Here is a 26,239-nt window from a genome sequence, read left to right as displayed (position 1 = left end):
AAGGGAAACCTCAGCCTTCCTTCCTCCGAAACAGCATCTGGGGCAAAGAGGATTTTCCTCCCCATTTCCCTTCCCCCTCTGGAGCATGTGTGTGTATGGTATGCATTTGTGGAATTGACAGTTTGGAGCATGTGCAAAAAAGTTACTTTCAAGCTAGCAACGGAGATTTGTTCTCATCCGTCTGAAACCCAAATTCACTGTAAACCCACTTTCTTCCCTAAGTACAGTGGAGCCTCTCCTTACGTGGGAGATCCGTTATGCCCCCCCCCCCCCCGCGTAAGGCAAATTCCACGTAAGCAGTGCAGGGCGCGTGCACCATTCATTTAATTGCAGTGCGGCTTCCACATGAAGTGGAAGCCACATATGGTGTGCCCGCATATGGAGCGGGTGCACTGTAATGTGCTTTTAACACTTTGTTGTGCTCTGGGTGTGATAAGCATTAGCGAATTGGCTTGCTTTTCCAAGATGCCAACACTTTAACCATTTGGGGGATGAACGCACATAGGTCCCCATGTGATAAAATCTAGAGTGTGATTTGCTCACTGTCACCCAGTGGGTATTCATGGCTGAGCGAGGATTCGAATCCTTGTCTCCAGTTATAGTCCAATGCTCAAAGCACTACGCCAGTGGTCCCCAAACTGTGCTCTTTAAGGGATTTTGGACTTCAGCTACCAGAATCCCAGACTATTGGCCAACATGGCTGAGTCTTCTGGGAGCTGAAGTCCAAATTCTCTTCCAGGCACAGTTTGAGGACTACTGCACTACACTATGCTGGCTCCTAAATTTATATAATTGTCATTTTCTGTATCTAATCCAGCGTTGACTTCATGAGCAACATTCTTGTTCCAACCATATTGTTGTGTTACTGTGCATCTTGAAGCTGATTTCTTGGGCAAATCACACACTCTCAGCCTCAGAGGAAAGCAGCGAGGTATTCGGGTCTCAAGCCAAGTCTCAACCTTCAAGTCTCGAGTCAAGTCTCAAGTCTTTGCAAGATACTTTCAGGTCAAGTCTCAACTCAAGTCTGAAGTCTGGGAACCAACTTTTAATGGAAAACAAGGAAGCAGGGTGCGTTTCTCAGAGGGAGCAGCAAGTGCATTAGGCAATGGGCTTGATAGGGCTTGAGGTCTGCTTGGCAGCCTGCCCCTGCTGCATATCAGAGGAGACTTCTAAAGCTTTTCAAAGGCTTTATGCTGAAAGAGTAAGACCTGCCCAAAAACATTCAAGAGTAGCTGTGTTGGCCATTTAACAAATCCAGACAAGAATCCATCAGTGATCCCTTTACTGACCAACCGAAATGCACAATATACTTGTTGCAAGCTTTCGAAGCTCCATGGGCTTCTTCATCAGGCAAGATGCTACAAACCAAACAGAAGTTAAAAAACAATTGGAGATGTTAGTCAGATGCCTGCATGTTGTTGTTTCAGACCTTAATAAAGATGTTGTGCTGGGGAGGCTATCTTTTTCAGGCAGGCTCCTCCTCTTTCTGGCCATGCGGCAATAGGGAGATTTTCAAAGCAGGTTCTTTTTGGCACGCGCAGGAGCCGCAATCAGTGCGCCATTAGCGCACTGTGGCATGTCAATGATGCAAGAGTGGCACCTCGCCATGCAGACGCAGCGCTGCACTTGCGTCATCATGGCGGCATCTGTACGGACTAGGATTTGGGAGTTGCTGCGCACTCCTGAACCCTAGAATCGGCACTGGCACGCCACTTCCCACCTGTCTGTCTCAGGCCTGAGTATATTTAAAAGTGAAAAGTATATGATGTCTCCCCATTTCCACTGCTCTTTCTCTGGGCAGGGTTTCTTTGAACACAGATACAGTGGTTATGAAATACTATTGTGGTACATCCAATGATGTGGGGTAGTACAGATGTTTTCTAAACTGAGTAAGCCGCACGATCGCATTGGTGTGCAATCAAGTCTCTTGAGTTCAATGTGCAGTAGTGTATGTGCCTTATGGCAACCCCAAGAACTTCATCAGGTTTTTCTTAGGTGAGGACTACTCAGAAATGATTTTGCCAGTTCCTTCCTCTGAAATATAGCCTACAGCACCAAGTATTAGTTGATGGTCTCCCATCCATGTATTAACCAGGGCTGACTCTTCTTAATAGCCAAGATCAGACAGGGAACTGGTGCCTTACGGTATTTAACGCTCCCCAAATTTCCACAATTGTGCTTTAGTTTCTCTGCAAGAGGACACTGTCTGGTGTTCGCGTGTAATCAGTTCCTTTTTAAAATAAATCAATGAATTTCTGGTGCCAGCAACAGAATTGTGTGACACTTTCTTAAGGACTAGTACCTTTCTGATAAAGCAACAGTCTTCCACAACACCTGAAACATTACCAAGTTTATAATTTGGGGCCAAAACACACTGCAGGAATAGTCGGTTTTTTTAGACCACTTTTAACAGCCTTGCCTCAAAGGTAGGGAATTCTGGGAACTGTAGTTTTGTGAGACATTTAGCCTTCTCTAACTCTATATAATCATTGAATGTTATTTATTTTCTTACTTTGGAGTGTAAACAACTCCAGTTAGCTATTGAAAGTCCAAAACACACTGCAGAAACGATCCGGCTTGAGACCACTTGAACTGCCCTGGCTCAGTGCTAGGGAAGCCTGGGAACTGTAGTTTGGTGAGACATTTTGCCTTCTCTGTCAAGAGAGCTCTGGTGCCATGGTAAACTACAATTCCCAGGATTCCCTAGCACTGAGCCAGGGCAGCTAGAGCAGAGTCAACCTGGATTATTTCTACAGTGTGGATGCACCCTAATTATGGTCTAAAACACAGTGCAGAAATAATCCAGCCTGAGACCGCTTTAACTGCCCTGGCTCAGTCTTAGGGAATCTTGGGAACTGTAGTTTGTTGTGGCACCAGAGCTCTCTAACACAGACGGCTAAATGTCTCACAAAACTACAGTTCCCAGAATTTCCAAGCACCAAGCCAGAGCAGTTAAAGTCGTCTCAAACTGGGTTAGTTCTACAGTGTGTTTTGGACCTAAGAGTTTTAAAACACTTAATTTGCTGATATAAAACACACACAAACACAAAATCTGTTTCAAAAGCTGCCTTGATCCTAATTGGAGTAGGCGGGATATAAATAAAAGTTTTTTATTATTATTATTATTAAAAGATGATGATGATGATGATGATGATGATAAAAGAAATCGCACTGGATAATCAGCGTCCAGAGTTAAAGCTGAGTTAACACCTGAATTGGTTTTAAAAAACTGAATTTTTGAAAGAAGCGTGTGTGGTACATTTTTAAACCGCTTTGATCTTTTAGGAAAAGCGGTATTTATTATTATTATTATTATTTGTGTGTTGTTGTTTTAAATTTAGCATTCAAAAACAAATTCAAAAACAGCTACAATGTTAACGCCTTGAGTCCCTATATTGGGAGAAAGACAGAATATAAGATGATGATAATAATAATAATAATAATAATAATAGGGGTTTTTCATCACAGGCCTATTATTCGAATTTGTGAAAGAAACGTGTGTGGTACTTTTTTTATTGTCTCTTTTTTAATTCAGCACTCAAAATACATTCAAAAACAGCTACAATGTTAAAAGCTAATATTTTAATGGTTTGTATTTTTAACATGTTATATTTTAATTTATAACTCTTTTAACTTTTTTAAAATTTTATATTTATGGTTTAATATTGTTCTACTGTTTTTAAAATGTTTTGTACTTGTTCATTGCCTTGAGTCCCTATATTGGGAGAAAGGCGGGATAGAAGAAAATAATAACAATAATAATAATAGTTTTTTCCATCACAGGCCTGTGTTATTTGAATTTGTGAAGGAAGAATGTGGTACATCATGTTGTGTGTGCATGTTTTTTTTTTAATTCAAAAATACATTTAAAAAAATTCATCGCAGGTCTGTGTTATAAACTTTTAATAGACTTAAAAACAATTGATTGTGTCCCTCCCTATCCCAGGTTTAACCCTCTTCTAACGCCTCTCCTTCTCTCACTGAGGTAAATTGCGCCTTCCTCAGGAGGAGGAGGAAAAAACGCCCACGAACTGCGCATGCGCGCGCCTGCCTAACGGTCGAAACGGTTTAGGTGAGTAAACGTACGGTTGGACGCATGCGCAATCTGCTACTCTAGCGTTCATCCCGCAAGTAGCGTAGTTTTTGCAGTCTGAGAGCCCCGGAGAGGGCAGAAAAGGAAAAAGGGCGGGCTTTTTCCTGAGGGAGATTTGAATCCCCTCAGAAAGAAAACGCCATAAAAGTGTTGTTGTTTATAAGCCCCAGTGAAATCCATGTGTATTTTCCCTTTTCAACAAGTACAAATTGCCTCAGCCCATTAATTTTATACCCCATCTTCACTCGCCTATTTAAAAACCACGTAAATTGTTTTTTAAAAAACGAGATTTCTGTTTTATAGTCCCAAGATTTTTCTCTCTTTTCGACCTTTTGTGCGTTTTAGTGAACAAACCCGTCCTTCCCTGTTTTTAACTCCAAATTGCTCCTTCAACAGAGCAACTAAAAAATACATAGCAAGATTACCACAGTATCACTATTATCACTACTGTTTTTATCTGGGTGAAATTATACTAGTCATTTTATGCGCAGTCCTTTTGCTTTTTCCTCAGATTCTGAGATAATTCTACTTCCAGACTGAAAAATCTTAAATATTTGCTAAGATAGGGAGCAGCAAATCCTGTTAAACCCAGCAGGGTAAGAAGGCAATGAATGGAGCACAAAGCTGTGATTTAGTATTTATTATTATTATTATTATTATTATTATTATTATTATTATTATCATCATTCCTTTTACTACTACTCCATGAAATTTCCATCCTTTGCCATTCCTGACAATAAAAGCCTTCCATTCAGTGGGTTTTTATATACATATGCATATATATGTGTGTGGGTATTTATTATTATTATTGAGCTTTATTTATATAACGCTGTAAATTTACACAGCACTGTACATACAGTCAATTAAAACAGATAAAAATAAACCTGCCTGTGATGTACATTTTACAAAATTATTAAATATATTACATATTAGTACAAGGCAACATTCAATAAAATAAGGCAGACAACAAATTAAAATATTATATATATATATATATATATATATATATATATATATATTATAAATATATACACACATATATATATATATACACACATGCATATCTATAGGTGTATATATACATTCATACACATTGTTTTGATTATGCAGTCATACAAAGTATACATAATAGTAGCAACAAGAACAAAAACCTTCAATACATCTAGATTTTTTCTTTTTAAAAAAATACTTTTGATATTGATCCATTACAGACACCATGAACATTACAGACATCATATATAGATAGATAGATTGTTTTGTTTTGATTTTACAGTCATACAACGTATATATAATACTAACAATACACACACACACACACACACACTTTGTTTTGATTATACAGTCATACAATATATATAATACTTTTGAGATGGGTACAAAACACAGACACCATGAAAATCTTGCATTCAGTGCTATAATCTAAGCCAGGGGTAGGCAATCTTTTTGAGCCGGGGGCCGGGTTGCTGTCCCTCAGACAACTGGGGGGCCGAAGCCAAAAAATAAATAATTAAATAAAAAATTTTTAAAAAAATTAAATATATAAATAAACCAGGATAAATGTAGGACAAAATTTTCAAGTGGAAGACACTTTTTTTAAAAAAAATGGAGGACACGTGAAAAAATTTGCTGATTTTTAAAAAAATGTTAATATAAATGCATGTTTCTGAGGCTTCTATAGACAATTGCCCCCCAAAGGCCCCGGCGGCAATCAGCAGCAGGACCGGGCTGGGGCCGGTCCCAAGGCCTCACCAGGCCGCATCCGGCCTGCGGGCCGCAGGTTGCCTACCCCTGATCTAAGCTTTCATATACATGTACATATACATCTGTATCAATAAATATAGATATGTTCTTTCTTTAATTTTTTGAAAAATCTTGTCATCTTGGGTTTCATGCTTTACCATTGCCTCCAAGAACTTCTCATCTAAGGATTCAATAAATGCAGATATAAATACACACTCACACAATTTTGTTTTGATGATACAGTGATACAAAGTATACATAACATCATCAACAAAGATAAACAACTAATGCAGTTTATGCTGTACCCCACCTTTACAAAAGCAAATGCATTATCAAACAGTATCAAGTAGTTTTGTAGTTTTGCTCCCCAACAGCAAATCAGTTTGGAAGATGGGATTGCAAGAACAGCCTTCATAGTCTTATCTGGGGTAAAATGGCTTTGGAGATGTTCCAGGTTTCAGGGTTACCAAAGTGAAAGCTGGAGAGGACGTTAAGGATTGTGTAGAAGAGGGAATTTCAGCAGGTGCTGCTTGTAATCTGGTTGCATAACAAGCAACTCCTACTGAAATTTCCTCTTCTTCGCAACCATTAAAGATACATGAGCCATCTCCAGCTAATAATCTGGCAAGCCTTTGACTAGTCCAGTCAACCTTCCATATCCATGGATCTTTTATCCACGGATTCAGGCATCCACAGCTTGAAAATATTCGAAAATATTCCAAAGACCAAACCTTGATTTTACCATTTTATATAAATGACACCTTTTTACTGTCCATTGTATATAATGGGACTTGAGCATCCATGGATTTTGGTATCCACAAGGGGTCCTGGAACCAAACCCCAACAGAGACCAAGAGCCAACTGTATACATACTGTGGAAATGATGCTTTTTTAAAAATGGCCAATCTCTAGTGCTATTCACACTGGTGGCCCATGGACCAGTATGGTCTGTTAGCTATAGGCTACCAGTCTGCAGTGAATTTCCAGGAATAAAACAACAATTGTAGTTCATCAGCCCTAAATATGCTGCCAGTTCCTTGACACAATGGGAGGGGGACAGATCCTGTTAGTTTAATAGTTTAAGAACTATTCCAACTACAGGAAAAGAGATCCCACCTGGACATTAGGAGGATCCTCTGGACAGTAAGAGCTCTTTAACAGTGTGATTTGTTGCCTTGGAGGGTGGTGGGGTCCCTTTCTTTGGAGGTCTTCTTTAAACAAAGGCTGGATGGCCATCTGTCACAAGGAGTGCTTTGATTGTGAGTTCCTGCATGGCAGAAGGCGGTTGGACTGGATGGCCCTTGGGGTCTCTTCCACTCTATGATTCTAAATCTATACCATCCTGGCATTCATTGCCACAAGGTATTTTCATGGCCATTGGTCAAGATGGCTTTTAAAAATGATTAAACATAGTCATGGAGTTTGTCTCCATCACAGACAGATGTATCATTGGCTAATACATAGTTATGATTTTTCTGGGCTAGATTACAAGGCTGTGCTACTTCCAGGATCAGAAGACTATTCCTCTGAACACTGGGCCAGGGTCAAGAGGGGTAATGGTTGGAAAGAAACTTGTTCCTGTTTGTGGCGTAATGGGGTCAGGTCTTATACAACTAAAGTTCCAGGAATTTTTTATTTCTGAGACCATGTTCCAAGTACATCAGAATTTTTTATTAGCAATGACTGTGATATCGCCTACTTCTTGGACTCAGTGGGTCCTTCCATGTTGAAGCTGTCACCATCCCCACAGTAGCTGCCGGGAAAACCAGTTTTCCAAGTTACAATGTATTGTATAAACCCCCTGCTTCTCATGTAGGTGAACAATAGAAATCAATTTTTGTTATAGATCAACACATTATTTATTTGCTTGTTTGGTTGGTATAGGCAGGGGTATCACTATGGGGGTGCGGACTGCACCAGGTGAAACCACTGCTCCCCAAACATATGCCTTATGGCAGAAAAGGGTGGTTTTCAGAAAAGAGAGAGGCCCCAGGGTTTGTGTGTGTGTGTGTGTGTTTTAAAACATTGTTTTTAAAATTATTTAATTTTTTTCTTTAAAAACATCACATCTTACCAATTTTCACTTTAACCACATGAAATTATATGCAGTGGTCCCTCCACATTTGACGGGGTTAGAGGTGAAAGACCCCCGTGAATGGGGTAAAACTGCAAGTAAACAAACACTATTCTTTTTACCTGAGAAAACGCCTCTCTTGGGATCTCCAGGTCCCCCAGTGCAACTCTGTGGTCAACCTCTGCCAGAAGTTGATTATAGAATCATGCTGGAGGTCCTACAAATGCCTAGAGAAGTATTTTCTCTAGGAACATCTGGTTCTCCAGCACAACTCTATGCTCAACGTCCAGCAGAGATGCGCTGCAGGACCTAGAGATTCCTAGAGAGCACATATTAACCAAAACCACAAATAATCAAATCTGCCAAAGTCATAGCCGCAGGAGGGCCAATTATACATGTAAATATATTTAGGCTATACATATGATATTGTAATTTAAAGGTATAATTTTAATTTTGCTAGTTGTTTATGTCACAACAATTACCTTTACAACCCGTGATATATGGGAATTACGATTTAGGAGCAACATTAGTACAAAACATTTTTGTACTAAGGATTCTATATGGCGTTGTATGGAAAGAGGTCAGGAGAGTGACACCTACCCTAGTGACACCGCTTGGTGTAGGAACTGTGATGGTGAAGACCTGTGCTTTAAAATATAGTAGTAGACCACTGGTTACAATGATAGTTCCATGTTCTGAAATGTAGTGACTGTTGTAGGTTCAAAAAAACTTTGGAAGTAGTATTTCCTTTTCCAGTTTTTCAAATGCAACTATTAAACTATCTGAATGCTTCAAACCACTGGCCTGTGGTACAAAACACATCTATCTATCTTGGCATCACTTTAGCACCAACGACACAGCGTGAGGCCCAGCACTTGCACCGTGTGATCATTAGGATGGTCCACCCTCGAAGGCTGATGGAACCCAAAAGGTTCCAAGAAGCCCTAGAGGGGTATATGGCTGGAACTGACGGCGACTCTGTTGATGCCCTGACTAACATCTGGGATACTGATCTCTCCAGGGCTATACACAGTATCGCTCCCAAACGTCCTCTCAGGCCTGCTTCCAAAAAACAGCCCTGGTACACGGAAGACCTCAGGGAAAGGAAGCGGGTTCTGCGACGACTAGAGCGCGACTGGCGAGGACACCAGCACTTAGCCGACAAGGCACTCCTAGACTCTCATTTGAAGGCCTACGGAGTGGTAATAAGTGCAGCAAAGAATTCGTTCTATGCTGCACGTATTGCGTCTGCGGAGTCGCGTCCGGCAGAGCTGTTCAGGGTAGTGAGGGAGCTGACACAACTGCCCCCCTCCCTGAACCCTATTTTAGAACCATCTAAAGCCTGCTGTGACAAATTTAATAACTTCTTTGCGGACAAAATCTCTTGGATAAGGGCTGATCTCGACGCCAGTATTTCTTCAGAATCTATTAGAGAGGTGTCCAGAGCTTCCGTGGCCCCTGTTATACTGGATCACTTTGAGTTTGTTAGTACCGAGGAAGTGGACAAGTTCCTTCGAAGTGTTAGGAAGATGACATGCTCTCTCGATCCCTGTCCCTCATGGCTGGCGGCCCGGGGGGGGATGCGGTGCTAACTATGCTGCACCGCATAATCCATACATCTTTAAGAGAGGGACAATTTCCATCTAAATTAAAACTAGCAGTGGTTAAACCCCTGCTGAAAAAACCCTCTCTAGACCCTCTGGCTTATAATAACTACCGGCCTATATCGCTGCTGCCATTTTTGGGGAAGGTGATCGAGAGAGCGGTCGCCTCCCAGCTTCAATCGATCTTGGATGAGACGGATTTTCTGGACCCATTTCAAACCGGCTTCCGGGCGGGCTATGGAGTTGAGACTGCCATGGTCGCCTTAGTTGATGATCTCCGTCTGGGCATGGACAGGGGAAGCGTGTCCCTGTTAGTGCTTTTGGACATTTCAGCGGCTTTTGATACCATTGACCATGGTATCCTTCTGGAACGCCTGAGGGAGTTAGGTATCGAGGGCACTGCGCTCCAGTGGTTCCGTTCCTACCTCTCGGGTAGATTCCAGATGGTGCAGATGGGGGACGTTTGCTCCGATAAGAGGGCGCTTACATCTGGCATCCCTCAAGGAGCTATTCTGTCCCCCCATGCTATTCAACATTTACATGAAACTGCTGGGAAAGATCATTTGGAGACACGGGGCGCGGTGTTATCAGTACGCTGATGACACCCAAATATGTTTCTCTGTGTCTCTGACTGATGCAGTAACTAGGGATGGCATCTCTCCTCTAAATGCCTGCTTGGAGTCGGTAATGGGCTGGATGAGGGAAAACAAACTCAGTCTGAATCCAGAGAAAACGGAAGTACTGGCGATAGGTTCCCCGGGTCTGGGTGATGAGATTTGCCATCCGGTCCTGAATGGGGTCACGCTCCTCTTGAAGGACTCGGTCCACAGCTTGGGAGTGCTCTTGGACTCATCGCTCCAGCTGACATCTCAGGTGGACGCGACGGTCAGGAGCGCTTGTTATCAGCTTCGGCTGATACGCCAGCTGCGTCCCTACCTGGACTGGAGAGACCTTGAAACTGTAGTACATGCTCTGGTAACCTCTCGATTGGATTTCTGTAATGCGCTCTACATGGGGCAACCCTTGTACCAAACCCGGAAGCTACAGTTAGTGCAGAATATGGCAGCAAGACTGGTCACTGGTTGTTCCAGGTCTGACCATATAACACCCATCTTGAAAGATCTTCATTGGCTGCCTATTCGCTTCCGGGCTCAATACAAGGTGTTGGTAATGACCTATAAAGCCCTAAATGGCTTGGGCCCAGAGTACTTGGAGGACCGCCTCTCCCCATATAATCCGCCCCGCACACTCAGATCAACAGGGATGAAATTGTTGGAGGTCCCAGCAACACGCTATGTGAGGACCTCACAGAGGACATTCTCTATCGTGGCCCCAAGATCTTGGAATAGTCTCCCAGATGAGCTTCGCTCCACCACATCCTTAGCTCTTTTCAAAAAAAATCTGAAGACGTATTTCTTTTCCCAAGCCTTCCCACCGTGAAAAATCTTCTCTTACCCCTTTTCATTGATGACCCCGGACTGTATATATCGATTTCCCCTTCCATCTGGCCCTTTTGTCGTTAGTATTACTATGTTGCTTTTAATGCTGTTTTTAATTGATTTTATTAGAATGTTTTTATAAATAATTGTTCACCGCTTTGATCAAAATTTTGGAAAAGTGGGTTACAAATAAACTATATTATTATTAAACTATATTATTCTTCTCCACCATTTGGTGAGACCAAACCTTGTAACTATAAAAGCATCTGAACTATAAAAGCAGCTAAAACTAATTTAATAGGTCCAGGTTCAATAAGGGTTGAGGGATGGAATTTTAGTTTGTATACCTTATGTACTGTTTAGGTATTTTATTTATTTGTTTATGTAAGTCGTTTATGTATTATGTATTTTTATGTAATTTTGTAAACCACTTTGATCTTTTTGGAAAGGCGTATATAAATAATTTATTATTATTATTATTATTATTATTATTATTATGGCACATCCAAGAAGAGCTGGGAAGGATAGTCCAGGATGGAGTCCCATGAGCAGTGAAGGGGTGTGAATCATTTGGCCCCTCCAGATGTTGGACTTCAGCTCCCAGCATTCCTAGCTATTGGGTAATGATAGGTAGGTCTGATGGTACTTGTAATTAAAGAGTATACGAGGTGGCATGATTCCTGTCCCTGAACTAGAGGAACTAATGGTCCAACTCAGGGTAAGCCTATTTCTGATGTTACTTATGTCTCATCCCCACATCTATCAAAAGAGAGGGAAATGAAGGTTGGGTTCTTCTCCCTTCATAATCTTTAGCTTTGCTTGTTTATCCATCTTTTCTCTGTTGAAGGGAAAAATCTGTCATTTTATTCAGTATAAATCTTCCCTTTAACACTTTTTCATATTCTGACAGGAAGAAGGAACTTACTTTCAGGCAAGCAGAAGTCCTGACACTTGGGTTGCTGGTTGTGACAAATAAAAGGAAGTACGTATGAAATATGCTTTATTTAATTTCATCCTAGATAGAATTTTGAAACTTTCATTTTTGAAATTGCTGTCCAAATGTTTCCTCAAGCTGGCAGAATTTCCTGAGAGTCTCGGAATTTTTCACCCAAATCTTATACCTGCAATATTCTTTAAAGTGAGGATGTTATAAAGTAAGCCAGTGACTGCATATGTCTTTCCTGGGATGAGCCAAACATTGTCACTGAAGGTTGATATTTCTTTGTCGTATTTTAAATATTGAAATCTAGAGTTACAGTAAGACACCCCACACCAAACAGAAGTATTGCTGAACGCAAGTCCCCTTTCTACATTTTATACACTTGGAATTTTGCCTCCACACTACAGAATTGGGAAATACCATTATGAAGGAGCATAAAAAGATATTAAGGAATACTGTTTTAATCCTGTAGCACCATGATATTACAATTCTTTTATATATTGAAAAAGACTACCATGGCTATGTCTTTCAATAATACCACTACAGAGGAACATGTTAGAGGTTTCCAAAATTATGTCTATTCCTTTAAAAAATAAATAGAGTGATTTTTGTTTTGTTTTGTTTTTCTTTTATAACATGTAGTAGGAGTCAATGAAACTGTCTGGCAGTATATTCAGTACAAACCAAAATATATATATATATATTTCTTCACCCAATGTGCCACACAATGTGATGTTGTGATGATGTCCACTTGCTTTCACTGGTAACACAATGTGGTTTATGGAGGCTGTGTCTCTCCATAGTATTAGCCATGACAAGCACACAATGCCACCATGTTCCAAGGGCAGCATACCATAGAATGCAATGGCATCAATGGACTGAGGGACAGAGCTATTGCCTTCTGTTTTTGCAATACCCATGAAACACATAATCACAACATTTTAAATATATACAGTATAATAAAAATATGCCTAACATTATAAAAGGAAAGTCTGTAAAGGATTCTATTTCCCCCCTGAAATCCATGTATTCCTTTATCTTTGCCATCTCTGCATTTGTGCCTTGCTTGTGAGCGAGCATCTTGGATGAATCCAGTGACTATAAAGCAAAATGAAGAAATGATTGAGCAAGATTGATCTTCCTAGGTGCTGTCTGGTTTTTTAAAATGTTTGCCAAACCTATGTAGCTTCCTCCCTTATACTGAATCTCCTCCATTTTTGCCATAATTTTTCTTTCTATAAAAGGACAACAAAAGCTAGGAATTTTGAAAAATAGTGCTTTTTCCTGTTTTGTTTCTTGCACTTTTTCGAAAGATCTCCCTTTATGGCTCCTAAAACTGATTGTACATATACAACGCCTAATTATGTTTACCTACACATTGGATCCACTAATATTAATGAGGTTTACTTCCAAATGAGTGTGATTAAAATTGCAGTGTTGGAGAATAGCAGTTTTTAAAACTTAAATTATGCAGGCAGATGTGGGTTTTTTGTACAAGAGAAATCTAGAAAACAATTAATATTCTTGTTGTCTCGGTTATTCACAAAATGAATTATTGTTAAAAATGAAGTTATTTGGAGAGCCTATAATACCCAATACATAAATCTTGAATGGAAATGAATCTCTAATATACAGATGATTTTATATACACAAGTGCCTAATTAATCCTGTTCTTATGCAAAACTACCTAGCTTTTGTACACCATCAATAGAATGGTTTACTATGTCTTGGAAATCAGACTTGGATTAGATACACACAGAACTTGGAAATCTATCTAAAAACAGACCCCTTCTGTTCAAAATTGTAAAAAAATATACAAAAATGACACATTCAACATTTAAAATATTTTGTTTTTCTCCTCTAGCTCACCAAGTTAGAGAACACAATACTGGCAAAATGTTCTACATGCAGCTGCTTATGAATAAGCGTGGGCCTTTAGCCAAGATATGGCTGGCTGCTCACTGGGACAAGAAAGTAACAAAAGCTCATATATTTGAATGCAATTTAGAGACTACTATTGAAAAGATACTCTCCCCAAAGGTATGACAACATATTTAATTGAATGCAACAGTAGAAAGGTCTTCAAGGTCGTCAACATCATTTATATCTAACTGTACAGTTGGTTCAGTTGAATTGGAGGTAGACGTTGAGCTTCCAACACCTTTTTCCTTCAAGGTGGTATAGATTTAAGTTTCTACTGTTACCCCCTCTCCAAAATGTAGGCTAGAACTAGAAAATGATAGTTCAGATTTCCTTAAATATTGCAAGTTTTTTCTACATGCATTTAAACCTCAGCCTTTATTGTATGAAGCCACAAAGGAAATAGCCCTTAAAATACCTACATTTAAAAAATATATTTTTAAAAAATGTAAAGAGTGGGATGTGTGCTACTTATTTGGACCTATGCAGAGCTCTCTGCAGGATTTGGAGGCACTGAGGCTCCTGAAACGAAGGGTCTTGCTGCCTCAGTTATTCTGCATAGAGTAGCCTCTCTCCTCATATTACTCCATTGCTCACAAACTGCAGGGCATAGATAGAAGTAGGAAGGCCTCTTAACATCACACCTTCCCCAAACCAAAAAACACCCTATGGCATAGTGGTTTGAGCATTGAACTGTGAGTCTGGAGAGCAGGGTTCGAATCCTGGCTTGGCCATGAAAATCCACTGGGTGACCTTGGGCAAGTCACATGCTCTCAGCCTCAGAGGAAGACAATGGCCAATGTCCTCTGAACAAATCTTGCCAAGAAAACTCCACGATTGGGTCGTCTTAGGATCACCAGAAGTCAGAAACAATTTGAAGCCACAACAACAAAAGCCCTGGACGGCCAAACAAAACATAAATATTTCTAGTTCTCTAAGAGTGTCTGCAATATTCTCAAGCACAGACTGCTGCCACACTGCAGAAATAATGCAGTTTGACACTGCGTTAACAGTCACGGCTCCATTTTATGGAATATTGGAATTTGTAGTTTGTTGTGGCACCAGAGCTCTCTAACAAAAGGCTAAATATCTCACAAAACTTCAAATCCCAGAATTCCATAGCATTGAGCCATGGTATGTGCTGCCAAACTGCATAAATTCTACAGTGTAGATGCAGTCACAGTCTGGCAGATATACATTTGGCTTTCTGTAACAGCCAAAGAGAAACTCCCCTTCCCCTTTGTCGAAATGTGGAAGTTGTTACTGACAGGGAGAGCCATTATGAGTAAAAGCCCCTTTTCCACCTTCCATGAAATTCTTGGACTGGAGAGGTGTGGATAGATGCAGTGTAGGTGGACATGGTCCTCAGGGACGTAGCCAGGATTTTAGGAAGGGGGGGGGGGTCCAGACTAAGTGCCACCATTATATTAGGGCTTGAGTGCGGTGGCGCAGCAGCACGCACCATTCATTTTTCTAACAGAGAGGGGGTCCGGACCCCAAGAACCCCCCCCCCTTGGCTACGTCCCTGTGGTCCTGCCTCCTTCCTTCAATAAGCATGTAAAGGGAGGATATATAAGATATTTTAGCCTAACTCTAAGGTGTCTTATCAAACTGTTGTGCACATACACCCATTCCATGTTTTCTGCATGTGCTGAATTGCCTTTGCTTGGAAATCATTGAGAAAAGTAAATAACTATTGATGCTGAGATATAAAGAAAGGTTAGTGTGTGCAGAAAATAGACAGTTAAGGGTGGACATGATAAAGGTTTTAAAAAATATGCCTGGCATGGAGAAAGTTGATAGAGAACTTTCTCTGTACTGGAACTAGTTTCGGGACTAACCAAAGAGAGCACAGTATTTCATGACATTATGCCATAGTCAACTTAAGGAATTCAAAGCCATAGAATGTGGTCATTATTACATTAGATGTCTTTAGACTAAAATTCAGGGAGGAAAGATCTGTCAGTGGCTATTAGATATAATGGCAATGTGGCACCTCAGATGTATAAATAATATATTGTTGAGTTGCTGAGAGGCAAATCTGGAAGAGCTGTTATTGTTATTAATACTGTGCATATATATTCATGTATAAGTCTAGAAATATTAGTCAAAAATTGACTCCAAAAAACTGGGTCAACTTATCCACTGGTCAATGTAGGTACTGTGCTTTAACTCTTATTTAAAAAACCAAACCATTCCCTGGTCAAAGATGAGAACTTAATCCATCCTGGGAGCACCTGACAGAAGCCCTCACCCACTCTCTCGTCTCATCCATCCAGTATTTAGGGTGAGCACAGTTGTGCTTGCTGGAATGTTGTAACTTTATAAGTTCTTTGGCATTGTTTTCCTTTGCTTCATCCTTTATATCCTTTGTTACGTGCCCCTAGGTTTTACCCTTGACCTATCCATGAGTCATATCAAAAGCCATAATTTTGGCCCCAAAACTGGCCCTCTACATGAGACTGTCTTATAGTCAAGTATATAAGGTAATAACAACTATAATATAATCATTTATTTATTGCCTCTCACCTGACCAGGACTTCAGGGGTGATGCCCAACAGCTCCACTTTCCATGAGCAATTGCCTTCATTTCCTGCTTAAGGTTTTTGCAAAAGCATTTGGTAGACCTAGGGATGGGAAGTGGGGAGATGCTGAAGTAGGCAAAGTTTTGGTCAGATCCTGCAGGCTTTTGCTTATAGAATCATAGAGTTGGAAGAGACCACAAGGACCATCCAGTCCAACCCTCTGCTTATGGCCTTTCTCACAAATATTACTACTAAATGTAGACATTTTACCCCTAGTGTGCAATTGCTTTGCGAACCTCAGGACATCTATTATTAGGAGTGGTGCGTATCTATCATAGAAAAACCAAGTACCTTTTGGCAGATTGCAATGAAGCACTACTTAAAATGCAGACAGCTTTTCGTCCAGGTATGTTTGCATCCGCTGTTTACCTGCCATTTCCAGTTCATGACAGCTCAAGGGGGAAGTGCAATTTGGGTCTTCTAGCAAATTAAATCAGTTTGTGAGCTCTCCATAGATTTATTGACATAGCAGCTGTTCTCTTTGCTACATAATTCCAGGAATCTGTGGTTTTCAGATTATTTCAAAACACTTTTTAGACTACAAACTATACCCACTTACTTAGCTGGAAGTAAGTCTTATTGTAAAGAGACAATGTTGTGTAGTGTTTGAAGAGTTGTATTAGGACTCTGGAACACCAGAGTTTGAATCACCACTCAGCCATGGAAACGCAATGGGTAACTTTGGACAAGTGACACTCTCTCAGCCAAAGAAGAAGCCAAGGCAAGCCCATCTCTGAAGAAAGCTTGCCAAGGAAGCCCTATTTTTTGGAGCCAGTGTGGCCTGAGTGTTGGACTAGAACTCTAGAAGACCAGAGTTCAAATTTCTGCTTAGATATGAAAACCCATAGAGTTGGAAGGGGACTCCTGAGCCATTGAGTCTAACCCCCTACTTAATGCAGAATCTCGAGTTAAAGCATCCCCATCAGCTGTACTGAGAAGAAAGTCTTATTGGTAGTCTTCATGAAAAATGACAATTCCAGATGGCTGCTAGGCCTTTGCTTCTAGAGCAGCAGGAAAGAAAAGATGCCTTTATTCTCCTTCTTCATGGCTCTCAAGCATTGTTTCCACTCGCCTACCCACCCTGAACATATTACAGCAAAGGGTGCTGGGCAAGATTAGGGGACTGGAAGAAAGTGTTCAAGCTGAAGTGCCTCATGACTACTTTCTCATGTCAGATTGGCTCAGAACATATGTTGAGTTATTTATTATTATTATTATTATTATTATTATTATTATTATTTAACCTTTATTTATGAAGCTCTGTAGATTTACACAGCTCTGTACATACAATCTTTTTAATCAGACGGTTCCCTGCCCTCAGGCTTACAATCTAAAAAGACATGACACAGAAGGAGAAGGGAGTGGTGGAGGGAAAGGGTAAGAGGTCCAGCAGTTCCTCTCTACCTCCGAGGCCTGGACCAAGGCAGATGGACTGGAGGGAGGGCTTGGCTTCATAATGGATGGTTAATCTTCTTCCAGGGAAAATACATACTCTCAAGTAGGATAATGCATATACAACTTTTGGGAAACAGCTTGGCTTGGGTGTTTTTTGGTTTGTTTTTTGAGTCAGACTTAAATGACTCAGGGGGAATTGCCCATCATCAGTTGTTGGTTGTTTTAAAAAAAAAAACCCACACACACACACAATAATTTGTGCTGCTATAATATATGCAGACTTGGCTTGAACCCTGCTAATATTTATTCATTTATTTCACTTACAGTTCAGACATAGCTGCCACTTTTTAAAAATCCTTTGTGGTGCCCTCAGCTTGTTGTTGCATTTCTGTCCTGCAGGAGATACACACACTGTAGCATGGCACAATTAATCCAATGCTATCTATTCCCTTTCAGGACTTGTTGATCTCCCAAGGGAGAATTGTGAGGCAAATTATGATGCTATTACATTGCCTGAAGAATTCCATGATTTTGACACACAACTCCCTGAGGTGAAGTAAGTGCCTTTCAGGATATAGTTTCTCAGGATGCTTTTCGCATGAACCACAAATATCCATTTGAGAAAGAAATTGATTTACTACTGCTGCCATAGTATCTGTCATTGTGCTTTGCTAAGTAGGGAGATTTTTGAGTACTTTCTGGGGATGGAAGCTGACAAAATGTAGTTCTCAATGGCATGAAAGGTTTTGCATGATTCTGGGGTCATTCACACATTGCTTTTAGCATGCCTATGTGAATAATCTCACTCATGCATTCTGGGTTTGTTATTCACACTATGGCGCTGGATAGACGGGCATTTGAGGTGCCCTCATCACATGGGCAGAGCGCCCACACGCCCAGCAGCCGTTGCACATGACAAGGGCGCCACAGCTGCAGCGCACTTGCCAGATGCGGCGCATTACAGTTATGTCACATCTGTGCAGCCTCCAAACGGGGCTGCGCAGCTGCAACGCAACAGGCCTGTCTCTGATGCTTTTGCACGCCGCAAAAAGGAGCCGTCTTTTTGGGCTCCTTTTTTGCTGTGCAGCAGCGCCACACAATTTGTATGCTGCAGCGCTCCTGCGCAGAAAAGAGAGACACCGAGGAGGCGCCTCTTTTTGGCGGTATGTATCCACCTATGGAACCACATCTCTGTGAATTCAGTTGTTCACATAGCATTCAAATAAAGATGGAATCGATGTTGCAAATGTATTTGAAGTATATTCAAGGCATACACAGTTTCATCCCGGTTTATCCTGGGTCTATGCGCATCAGTTATTCACGTATCTGAGAATCGAATCTTTTAGAAAAACTTGGGGGGTAAAATCCAACATCAGTTATCCTGAGTTAAGTACGGTTTTTGGCAGCCTCCCCAAAACATAATCAGATACATTTGAAATGCAAGTGAAGAACAAAATTTCAACCCAGATTCTTCCTGGATTATTTCCACCATTTGAATAACCGCCAAGTTCTTGCTCCTGTCCTACACTGAACTTGAAAAAGTAACCTGCTTATATTGTATCTCCCAGAATCCCCCAGTCATCATAGCCACTGTTGTTGGCATTTCCAGACTCTGGCTCTACAACACTTCATTTTTTGATAACGATTTTACAGTCAACTCATCTTCCAACCAAATCATTCACCCTTGTCACTTAGAGCCACATGACTTGCAGAGATGGAATGAGTTTGGAAAATAGGATTTCAAGGGAGGAATTCCACATGTTTAAGCTATTTAGACAGGATTCATGCATTTTAATGCTGGAGGAAGCATGACGAAAGAATCACAGAATGATGGGCAGTTTTGCTGCAGTGTGGAGGAAGTGCAGCTTTGGTGGTTTTCAATTTCATTTTTTAAAAATTAAAAAGTAAAGATAAGCATTCCTGCTGGAATAATGCAGTGGAACCAGTGTGGTGTAGTGGTTTGAGCATTGAATCTAGCATTGGATCTAGAGATCAGGATTCAAATCCCCACTCAGCCATGGAAATCCCCTGATGTATTCTGGATTTGGGGGTAAAGAATTGGATTTTTGAATATTTGCATATACATAATAGGATATCTTGGAGATAGGACCCAAATCAAAACATGAAATTCATTTAGGTTTTTATATACCCCTTATACACATAGCCTGAAGGTAATTTTATACATAGTTTTTTGCATAGAACAGTGTTTTCGTGCACTGAACCATCAGAAAGCAAAAGTGTCACTATCTCAATTTTGGACTTGGCAGTATTTTGGAATTCTGGATAAGGGATAATCAACCTGTATATCAAAATATAATCTCTAAAATAATAAATTATTCAAATTAAAACTATACATTACAAGCTATAAGTAACAAAATGGGGAAAAGTTTGTAAGTCATAAATCATTTGTGAAAGGAAAATAGATGGCCTGAGGTCTTATCAGATTCTTCTTGCAAATAGAAGCCAGACTACTCACAGTCTTCATCAGTGGCCAGCATAAGAATTTAATTGGCCACTAATAAAGACTATGAATTGAAACTATTTACTGTTTATTATTTGGACTGTGTAGCTTTAATTTGAATACTTGATAATTTTAGACATTTAATACATTTGTTATATACCTTTACACACACATACATATATAGTTTGCATTCATATCCTAAGCCTTTCCATTTGTTTGTCATTATTTCAGTGAGTTAGGTCTTACTGTTTTCTTTTTGTCCTGTAAATAACAATAAATCATCCACATGTTATTCAGTGCTCCCCCCCCCCCAAGTTTCATCTTGAATGCTTTGAAAGAAGGATAGAGTACGTATACAGTATGTGGTGAGGAAATAGTCATAATAAAATGTATGTATTTATTTTATATCTCAACTGTTTCTGATTACCAGTGGTATTTTCTGAATCTTGAAGTTACAAACAAAACATGACCGTATTATGTAACAATTCGGAAAACACTTTCCTCCCCAGTTCAGTCACTTTATTCCAAGTAAAGTACTGTAACATTATTTCTTTCAGTGCCATTGACGTTGCCCAACATTTTACACTGAACCAGAGCAAAGCTGAGGACATCACACTTATTGAAGAGGATTTTAGACTTCCCCATGGTGACAGTTTTGGTGAGGTGGCAAGTTTTTTCCTTCATAAGTCAAAATATAACTAAGTTCTAATTTTATATTCGAATTAAAACTTTGAACTATCTGAAACTAGATAGCTGAAGGGAATAAAGTAGATGTGCAGGACCACCCATCTGGGCTTAGTGTATAATCTTAGTAAAATGCAAGGTGGCATTTTCTGGCTTCCAAAATCTGTAATTGTTGGGTAACCCTGTAATTATTTGCTAGCCCTGTAGCAATCCCACAATAATAAACAAGAGGCATATCGCTTCTCGGCCTTTTGGCTAAGATCAAGTGTAGTAAACAAGAGGCATGATTTGTTATGTCATTAACAAGTTTAACATCAGAGATTCAAAGCAATGTTTAATCTTAGGTTATATATTCATCACATTTGTGTTTTAGTGTTGGTGTTTTCTGAAATAGCTGATAGGAGACTTGGGATCATACTGTATGAGAAGAGAAGTTTAACTCTCAATCCCTGTGAAAAATTTTCCCTACTCCCAGCTGCTTGTCACCTCAGGAGAGAAGATTTATTTATAAATAAAGATTTATAGATGACTATTATCCCTACTATCCGCTCCTCTCCTTTAGAAGCAGCTGTAGGGGGTAATTTCATTTCAATCTGGACAGAGAAGTCAGTGGCGGGATACAGACGGGCAAAAAGGGGTGTATTCATGACGTCATGAAGGTAGAGCCTTCAGACGGGCCTTACCTGAATGCCGCCATGAACACGCCCCCCGCATGCCCCAAGCGGGAAGAAGCGGCATTAAAAAGGTGCTGCTTTTCTCCGCTTCTTTTCCGTTTGATGTGCAGCTGCGCAGCTCCGTCTGTAAGCTGCTGCACCGGTACGTCAGAATTGCTACGCCGCTAATTTAAGTTGCCCATTTAAAAGCTCCGTGTCTGCTGTGTCACATAATGAGTCGGGGTCCTGGAACATGCGCAGTTTGCAGTCAGGCTTTAATTGCAGCGTCAGCTGCCATGCAGGTGTGGAAGCTGTAGCACAGCTGCAGCGCATTTTAAGACTCCTAACCCTAACCCTAACCCTAACCCTAGAGCAACATGTACGCATGCGCTGCTTGGAAAGTTTGGACTTTAAAGTGAGCCCCTACACACATTCCTGTGCCATTTTCACCTAACAATAAAAACCCCTAAAACTGTAAATATTTACATATATACAAGGGAGGTGATGGGGGATGGCAGGGGGACAGTGGTGGCAGCGGAGACAGCTGTAGCTGTGCATTGCAGATTCAGCAGGAGCGCGGGGACCAAAGGAGAGGAGGCATCCATGATGCTGGTGACACTGGCAAAGTGCAAGTGGACAAGGATGCCAACACCAGCTGGCAGGAGACCACCATTGTTCTTGGGCAGAGCGGGGGAAAAAGTTTTAAAGGGGCTTGGGCACTTTAAATGTGCCCATAGGCTTTCTGCTGCCGCTGCTTAGCGCTGCAGCTGCGCAGCTGCGCATCCGCCAGCCAGCAAAGGGGAAAAAAAAGCCCCGTTTTTGGCCGCCCGTGAGGAAGCTGCCTCTCTCTTTGCAGCGTCCTCCGAGGTGGCGGTTTGGAAACTGCGGGTCAGAAACGGCCCCAGGTGAGGCGTCTTCACTGCCCTCCATGTGGAAGCCCCATCTCCTGAGCCACGCCCCCGGGGCGGGCGGTCTGGAGGCTCCGTATTCAGCAGAATACACCTCCAAGACGTCTTCCCCTGCCCGTTTGTATCCCGCCAGTGTCTCTCCATCTTGATTTCTTTGTGTTTCTCCAAAACCCACCTGCATTTTATTCCTCTCCTTGTTTCATATTGGATTTGTGAGACTATTTTGTGTTCACCCATTGCAGTTCATATGGGGTTTTACACATTTTCTCATAATGCACATTTATTTGCACATTTTATATAATATACATATTTCCCCCATTGACTAAAATATTTGTGCATTTTTCTGCATTGTACAATTTTAGCCTCTTGTTTTTTTCAAAACTGAATTGTTTTGTGTCATTTTATTTCTCTGAAGCACTCCATAAGTTTTATAGATGGAGATTGTCTAAAGTTGAGATGCATTTCTTATTGCATCAAGTCTCAAGAGATGTAAAAAAGCTACTTTTATCAAGACTGCTGAATCTAACAAAATTATATTCTATCCCTAGTCTGTAGAATGGAAAGGGGGGAGGCATAAGACCCCCCTCCTTCATACTTCAGTCTTGATCACATTTTTTTAAGAAGAAGAAGAAAAAACAGAAGACCCATGAAACACAGACATGTATTTCTCATATCATATAGATTTGCTCAGTGTGTTCAGTAGATGGTCATGATTCATGATTTAACTATAAGTTACTATATTTAGGTTTAGCAGCTTAGCTGGATTTTAAATTCTGACTTCCTTTCAAACTTCCTTAAAGAGAGATATTTGCAATAATAAAATTTAAACAGTTAGGGATCTGAGTATGCTTAGCCTGGAGGAGAGAGAGTTAAGACGTGATATGATAGCCCTGTTTAAGTATTTGAAGGGATGTCCTACTGAGGAGGAAGCAAGCTTGTTTCAGTAATCCTTCATATGTGTCTTCAAAGGTGAGGAAATTGAAATACCAAGGTCAGGTAGTTTCTTCAATGACAGCTTATTGCCTAGTTCCATTGGTGTCTTGGCTGACCACAGTTCTTTGAGCATCACTGAAAACAAAATTGCATTGAGTGAAGATGCATATGTCTTAAAGCATGATGGATTTGGAGATGAAGGAACTGCTGAAGATATGATTGGTATGTATAGAAGAAAAAGAGCTTTTTATGAACAAGCAGCACTGAAACAAATATCACTTATACATGAGCCACTACTCCTAACTGTTGCTCAGACCTGCACTTATTATTGTCTCCCATCTTTATCTTGCTCTTCTGAGGTTTCAGGGCAATTAAAATTATTTTAAATAATAATAATAATAAAGAGTCTGAGAAGTGAGGGGCTCACCAGGACTTTTTATCATGTACTATATATGGTAGAAGCAGGAATGTAGAAGTGGAAGCCGAGACAGACCATTCACACTGGTTATTCCAATTGGCACTTGTTATTTTTTAAAAAACAGCTTAGTATTGTACATGCACATCCCATATCAAATTGGCAAGATGATTCAGTGGTTCCAGTACAGTACTTAACAAAGATTCTGTTTCCTTTAAAGGAGGTCACTACAGACTGTTAGTTTTTCTGTGATAAAAGAGTTCATTGTGATAAAAAGCTAAGCATCAGATGAGCATACACAGAGTTTTCTCCAACAGATCCTTATCAGATATCTGGGCAGACCATAATCTCATTAGATTTCTTGCACAGAGCAAGATTAGTTGTCTGCTCCCTTTCTCATAGCTGCGTTTTCCAGACAAACTGCTAGCTAGTACATCTTCTTGTATTTTGTTTGAATCTGGGTTGTAAGATGCTTTAGGTCTCATTTTGAGATGAAAACAGAATAAATAAATATATAGGCCCACTTAATTCACATTTTTCGTAGGGCAGGAGTGGGGAAAGTTTGCTTCCTCAAAAATCCTGGCTTCTTGTTCAGTTTCTGTTTATAACTAATAATAATAATAATAATAAATCTGTTTATAATTTCTCGCCTCTCCCAGATGGATCGAGGTGGGATTACAAACTAGTATAAATATACAAATACAGTACTCCTCAATAAAATATGTAAACAATTTGGTACTAAAGTGACCAGAATGCTGTGGGGAGCGCATTTGAGAGCAAAAGTCCGGACAAAGATGCACAATTCAGCAATGGCAGCACTGCAGGGTCCTGTAGGCAGGGTCAGTGTGGCCCCAACATCCCAGACAGTTGCTCATCCCTGGTTAGGGAAGAGGGAGACCCTCCCATCCAAAAATCTCGAGGTGACCAGTTTTTAAGCTCAATAGAGCAGTTTGTCCATTTTGAGTTCTTGTTTTTAAATCTGATTTACAGTGCTTGCTTGGTTTTTGAGAGAGGATTCAGACTAACCCCTTTGCCTCTGCCCTGACCTCTCATTGCACTAAGTTGTCATCTAAAGGGCTAGGAAAATCTTCCATTCCTTAATAAATATTTAACATTAACACAAGGAGATCATTTTTATTTCTCAGTCCAATGGAAAGTTCTTGTTAATTTGAAGAAGAAAAAGGTGTGTAGCTGATAGATAGGCAAAATGAAGTCCATTTTTAAATGGCCCCAAATCCTCTCAGAACACTCTTTCTTTGGCAAAAGAGACAAATTGCTTCAACTTGAATTCAGGCCTTGTCTGCACTGGCCATAAATCCAGGAACAGTATGCTCCAAAACTGCCTTCGTATTGACCACAATGGCAGCAGTATGCACTATGCCGCACCTGGCGTGGTGGCACAACATTGTTCGCACAGGCCAGCTGGACCAACCATGCATCAGCACAGCTGGCATGTCCCCTGTCCCTGGAGCTGCCACCACCACACCCTTACCTGCAGGAGCTCTGTGGACAGGCCACCAGGCATGCTGCTGCTTCTCCTGAGGGTGTGCTCACCTGTGCAGCCAATGAGAAGGGAGGGTAAAGTGATCCCGAATCACATGATGGGGGCCTCCGGAGGCTCCAGACATACAGAAGCAGCAGAGGTGGCTCCAGGGACAGACCATCTCCTTTCGTTGTACTGCACAACATATGGAAGGGGCATGATGCAGCACCTGGTGTGCGAAGAGCAGGCCAGCCCCATTTGGCCTGATCCAGTTGTTGGCATGCCACAAAAGTCCATGCTAACCCAGGGGTTGTGGGGAAACACAGGTTTTCCGCGACTTTGCCAACTACAGGACAAGGTTGGGTTAATGGGGGAAAGCTGCTGTATTTCACCAAAGGTTGCTGTGCATTATGCAAACAGACAGTACAGACTTTTGGGTGAGGACAGGGTTTTCCATTCGTGCAGACAAGACCCCAGGAGGCTTTGGGACTGGAGTATCACTTCTTTAAGTAGGTCACGGAGTTACCTGAAGTCTTTTGCATCAAAATATGTGAGTTTATTTTCCAAAAACAAGTGGGCTTCTGGTCTGTCCCTGTCTGATTTTATTGCATTGCATTGCATTTTAGTAGTCTGTGCAGTCCCCAAAGCATCCTACAAACAGAAAATTGAGGCCTGGACCAGCCAAAGTTTTTCGCTCTGGTGCAGAAGAGATATGCTGTATACTGCTGAAATACACAATTTTCTAGATATTCTTGTTTAATTTTTTTGTTTATTTTTAACATCAGAACTGTTACTTTGAAATCACTCACGTTGTGCTAAAAATGTGCAGTGCAAAATTTCAAACCAGGTGTGTAATTTGGATAGCAGAGTTCACATCTGGATATGTAACTCTAACTAGTACTTTTCTGTCTC

General features: G+C 40.8%; 1 protein-coding gene and 1 pseudogene across 5 annotated transcripts in view; both read left to right on the top strand.

Annotated features, from left to right (window-relative positions):
• Positions 1–3,917: 3,917 nt before the first annotated feature.
• The window catches only part of RAD21L1 (RAD21 cohesin complex component like 1), a 39,488-nt gene continuing 17,166 nt past the window's right edge, over positions 3,918–26,239 (top strand). Inside the window, exons 1-8 of one of the 5 annotated variants that reach the window (XM_089513506.1) lie at positions 3,918–4,072; positions 4,605–4,689; positions 11,861–11,932; positions 13,755–13,930; positions 16,612–16,741; positions 18,247–18,346; positions 20,809–20,914; positions 23,471–23,651. In XM_089513506.1, coding sequence (XP_089369632.1) covers positions 13,787–13,930; positions 16,612–16,741; positions 18,247–18,346; positions 20,809–20,914; positions 23,471–23,651 — 661 coding nt within the window. In that variant the 5' untranslated portion in view covers positions 3,918–4,072; positions 4,605–4,689; positions 11,861–11,932; positions 13,755–13,786. Of the gene's footprint in view, positions 4,073–4,139; positions 4,690–5,821; positions 5,905–11,463; positions 11,581–11,860; positions 11,933–13,754; positions 13,931–16,611; positions 16,742–18,246; positions 18,347–20,808; positions 20,915–23,470; positions 23,652–26,239 lie in introns of those variants that run through there. The other 4 variants (XM_089513507.1, XM_089513508.1, XM_089513510.1 and 1 more) reach the window with 4 other exon arrangements.
• On the top strand, positions 21,171–21,319 carry LOC149315469 (U2 spliceosomal RNA; annotated as a pseudogene).

The sequence above is a fragment of the Sceloporus occidentalis genome, unplaced genomic scaffold (assembly GCF_023333645.1).
Source record: "Sceloporus occidentalis isolate IW3139 unplaced genomic scaffold, rSceOcc1.0.p SCAF_3, whole genome shotgun sequence".
NCBI lineage: Eukaryota > Metazoa > Chordata > Lepidosauria > Squamata > Phrynosomatidae > Sceloporus > Sceloporus occidentalis.
The sequence above is the reverse complement of the archived record's forward strand: the minus strand, read 5'-3'. Positions and strand labels throughout refer to the sequence as shown.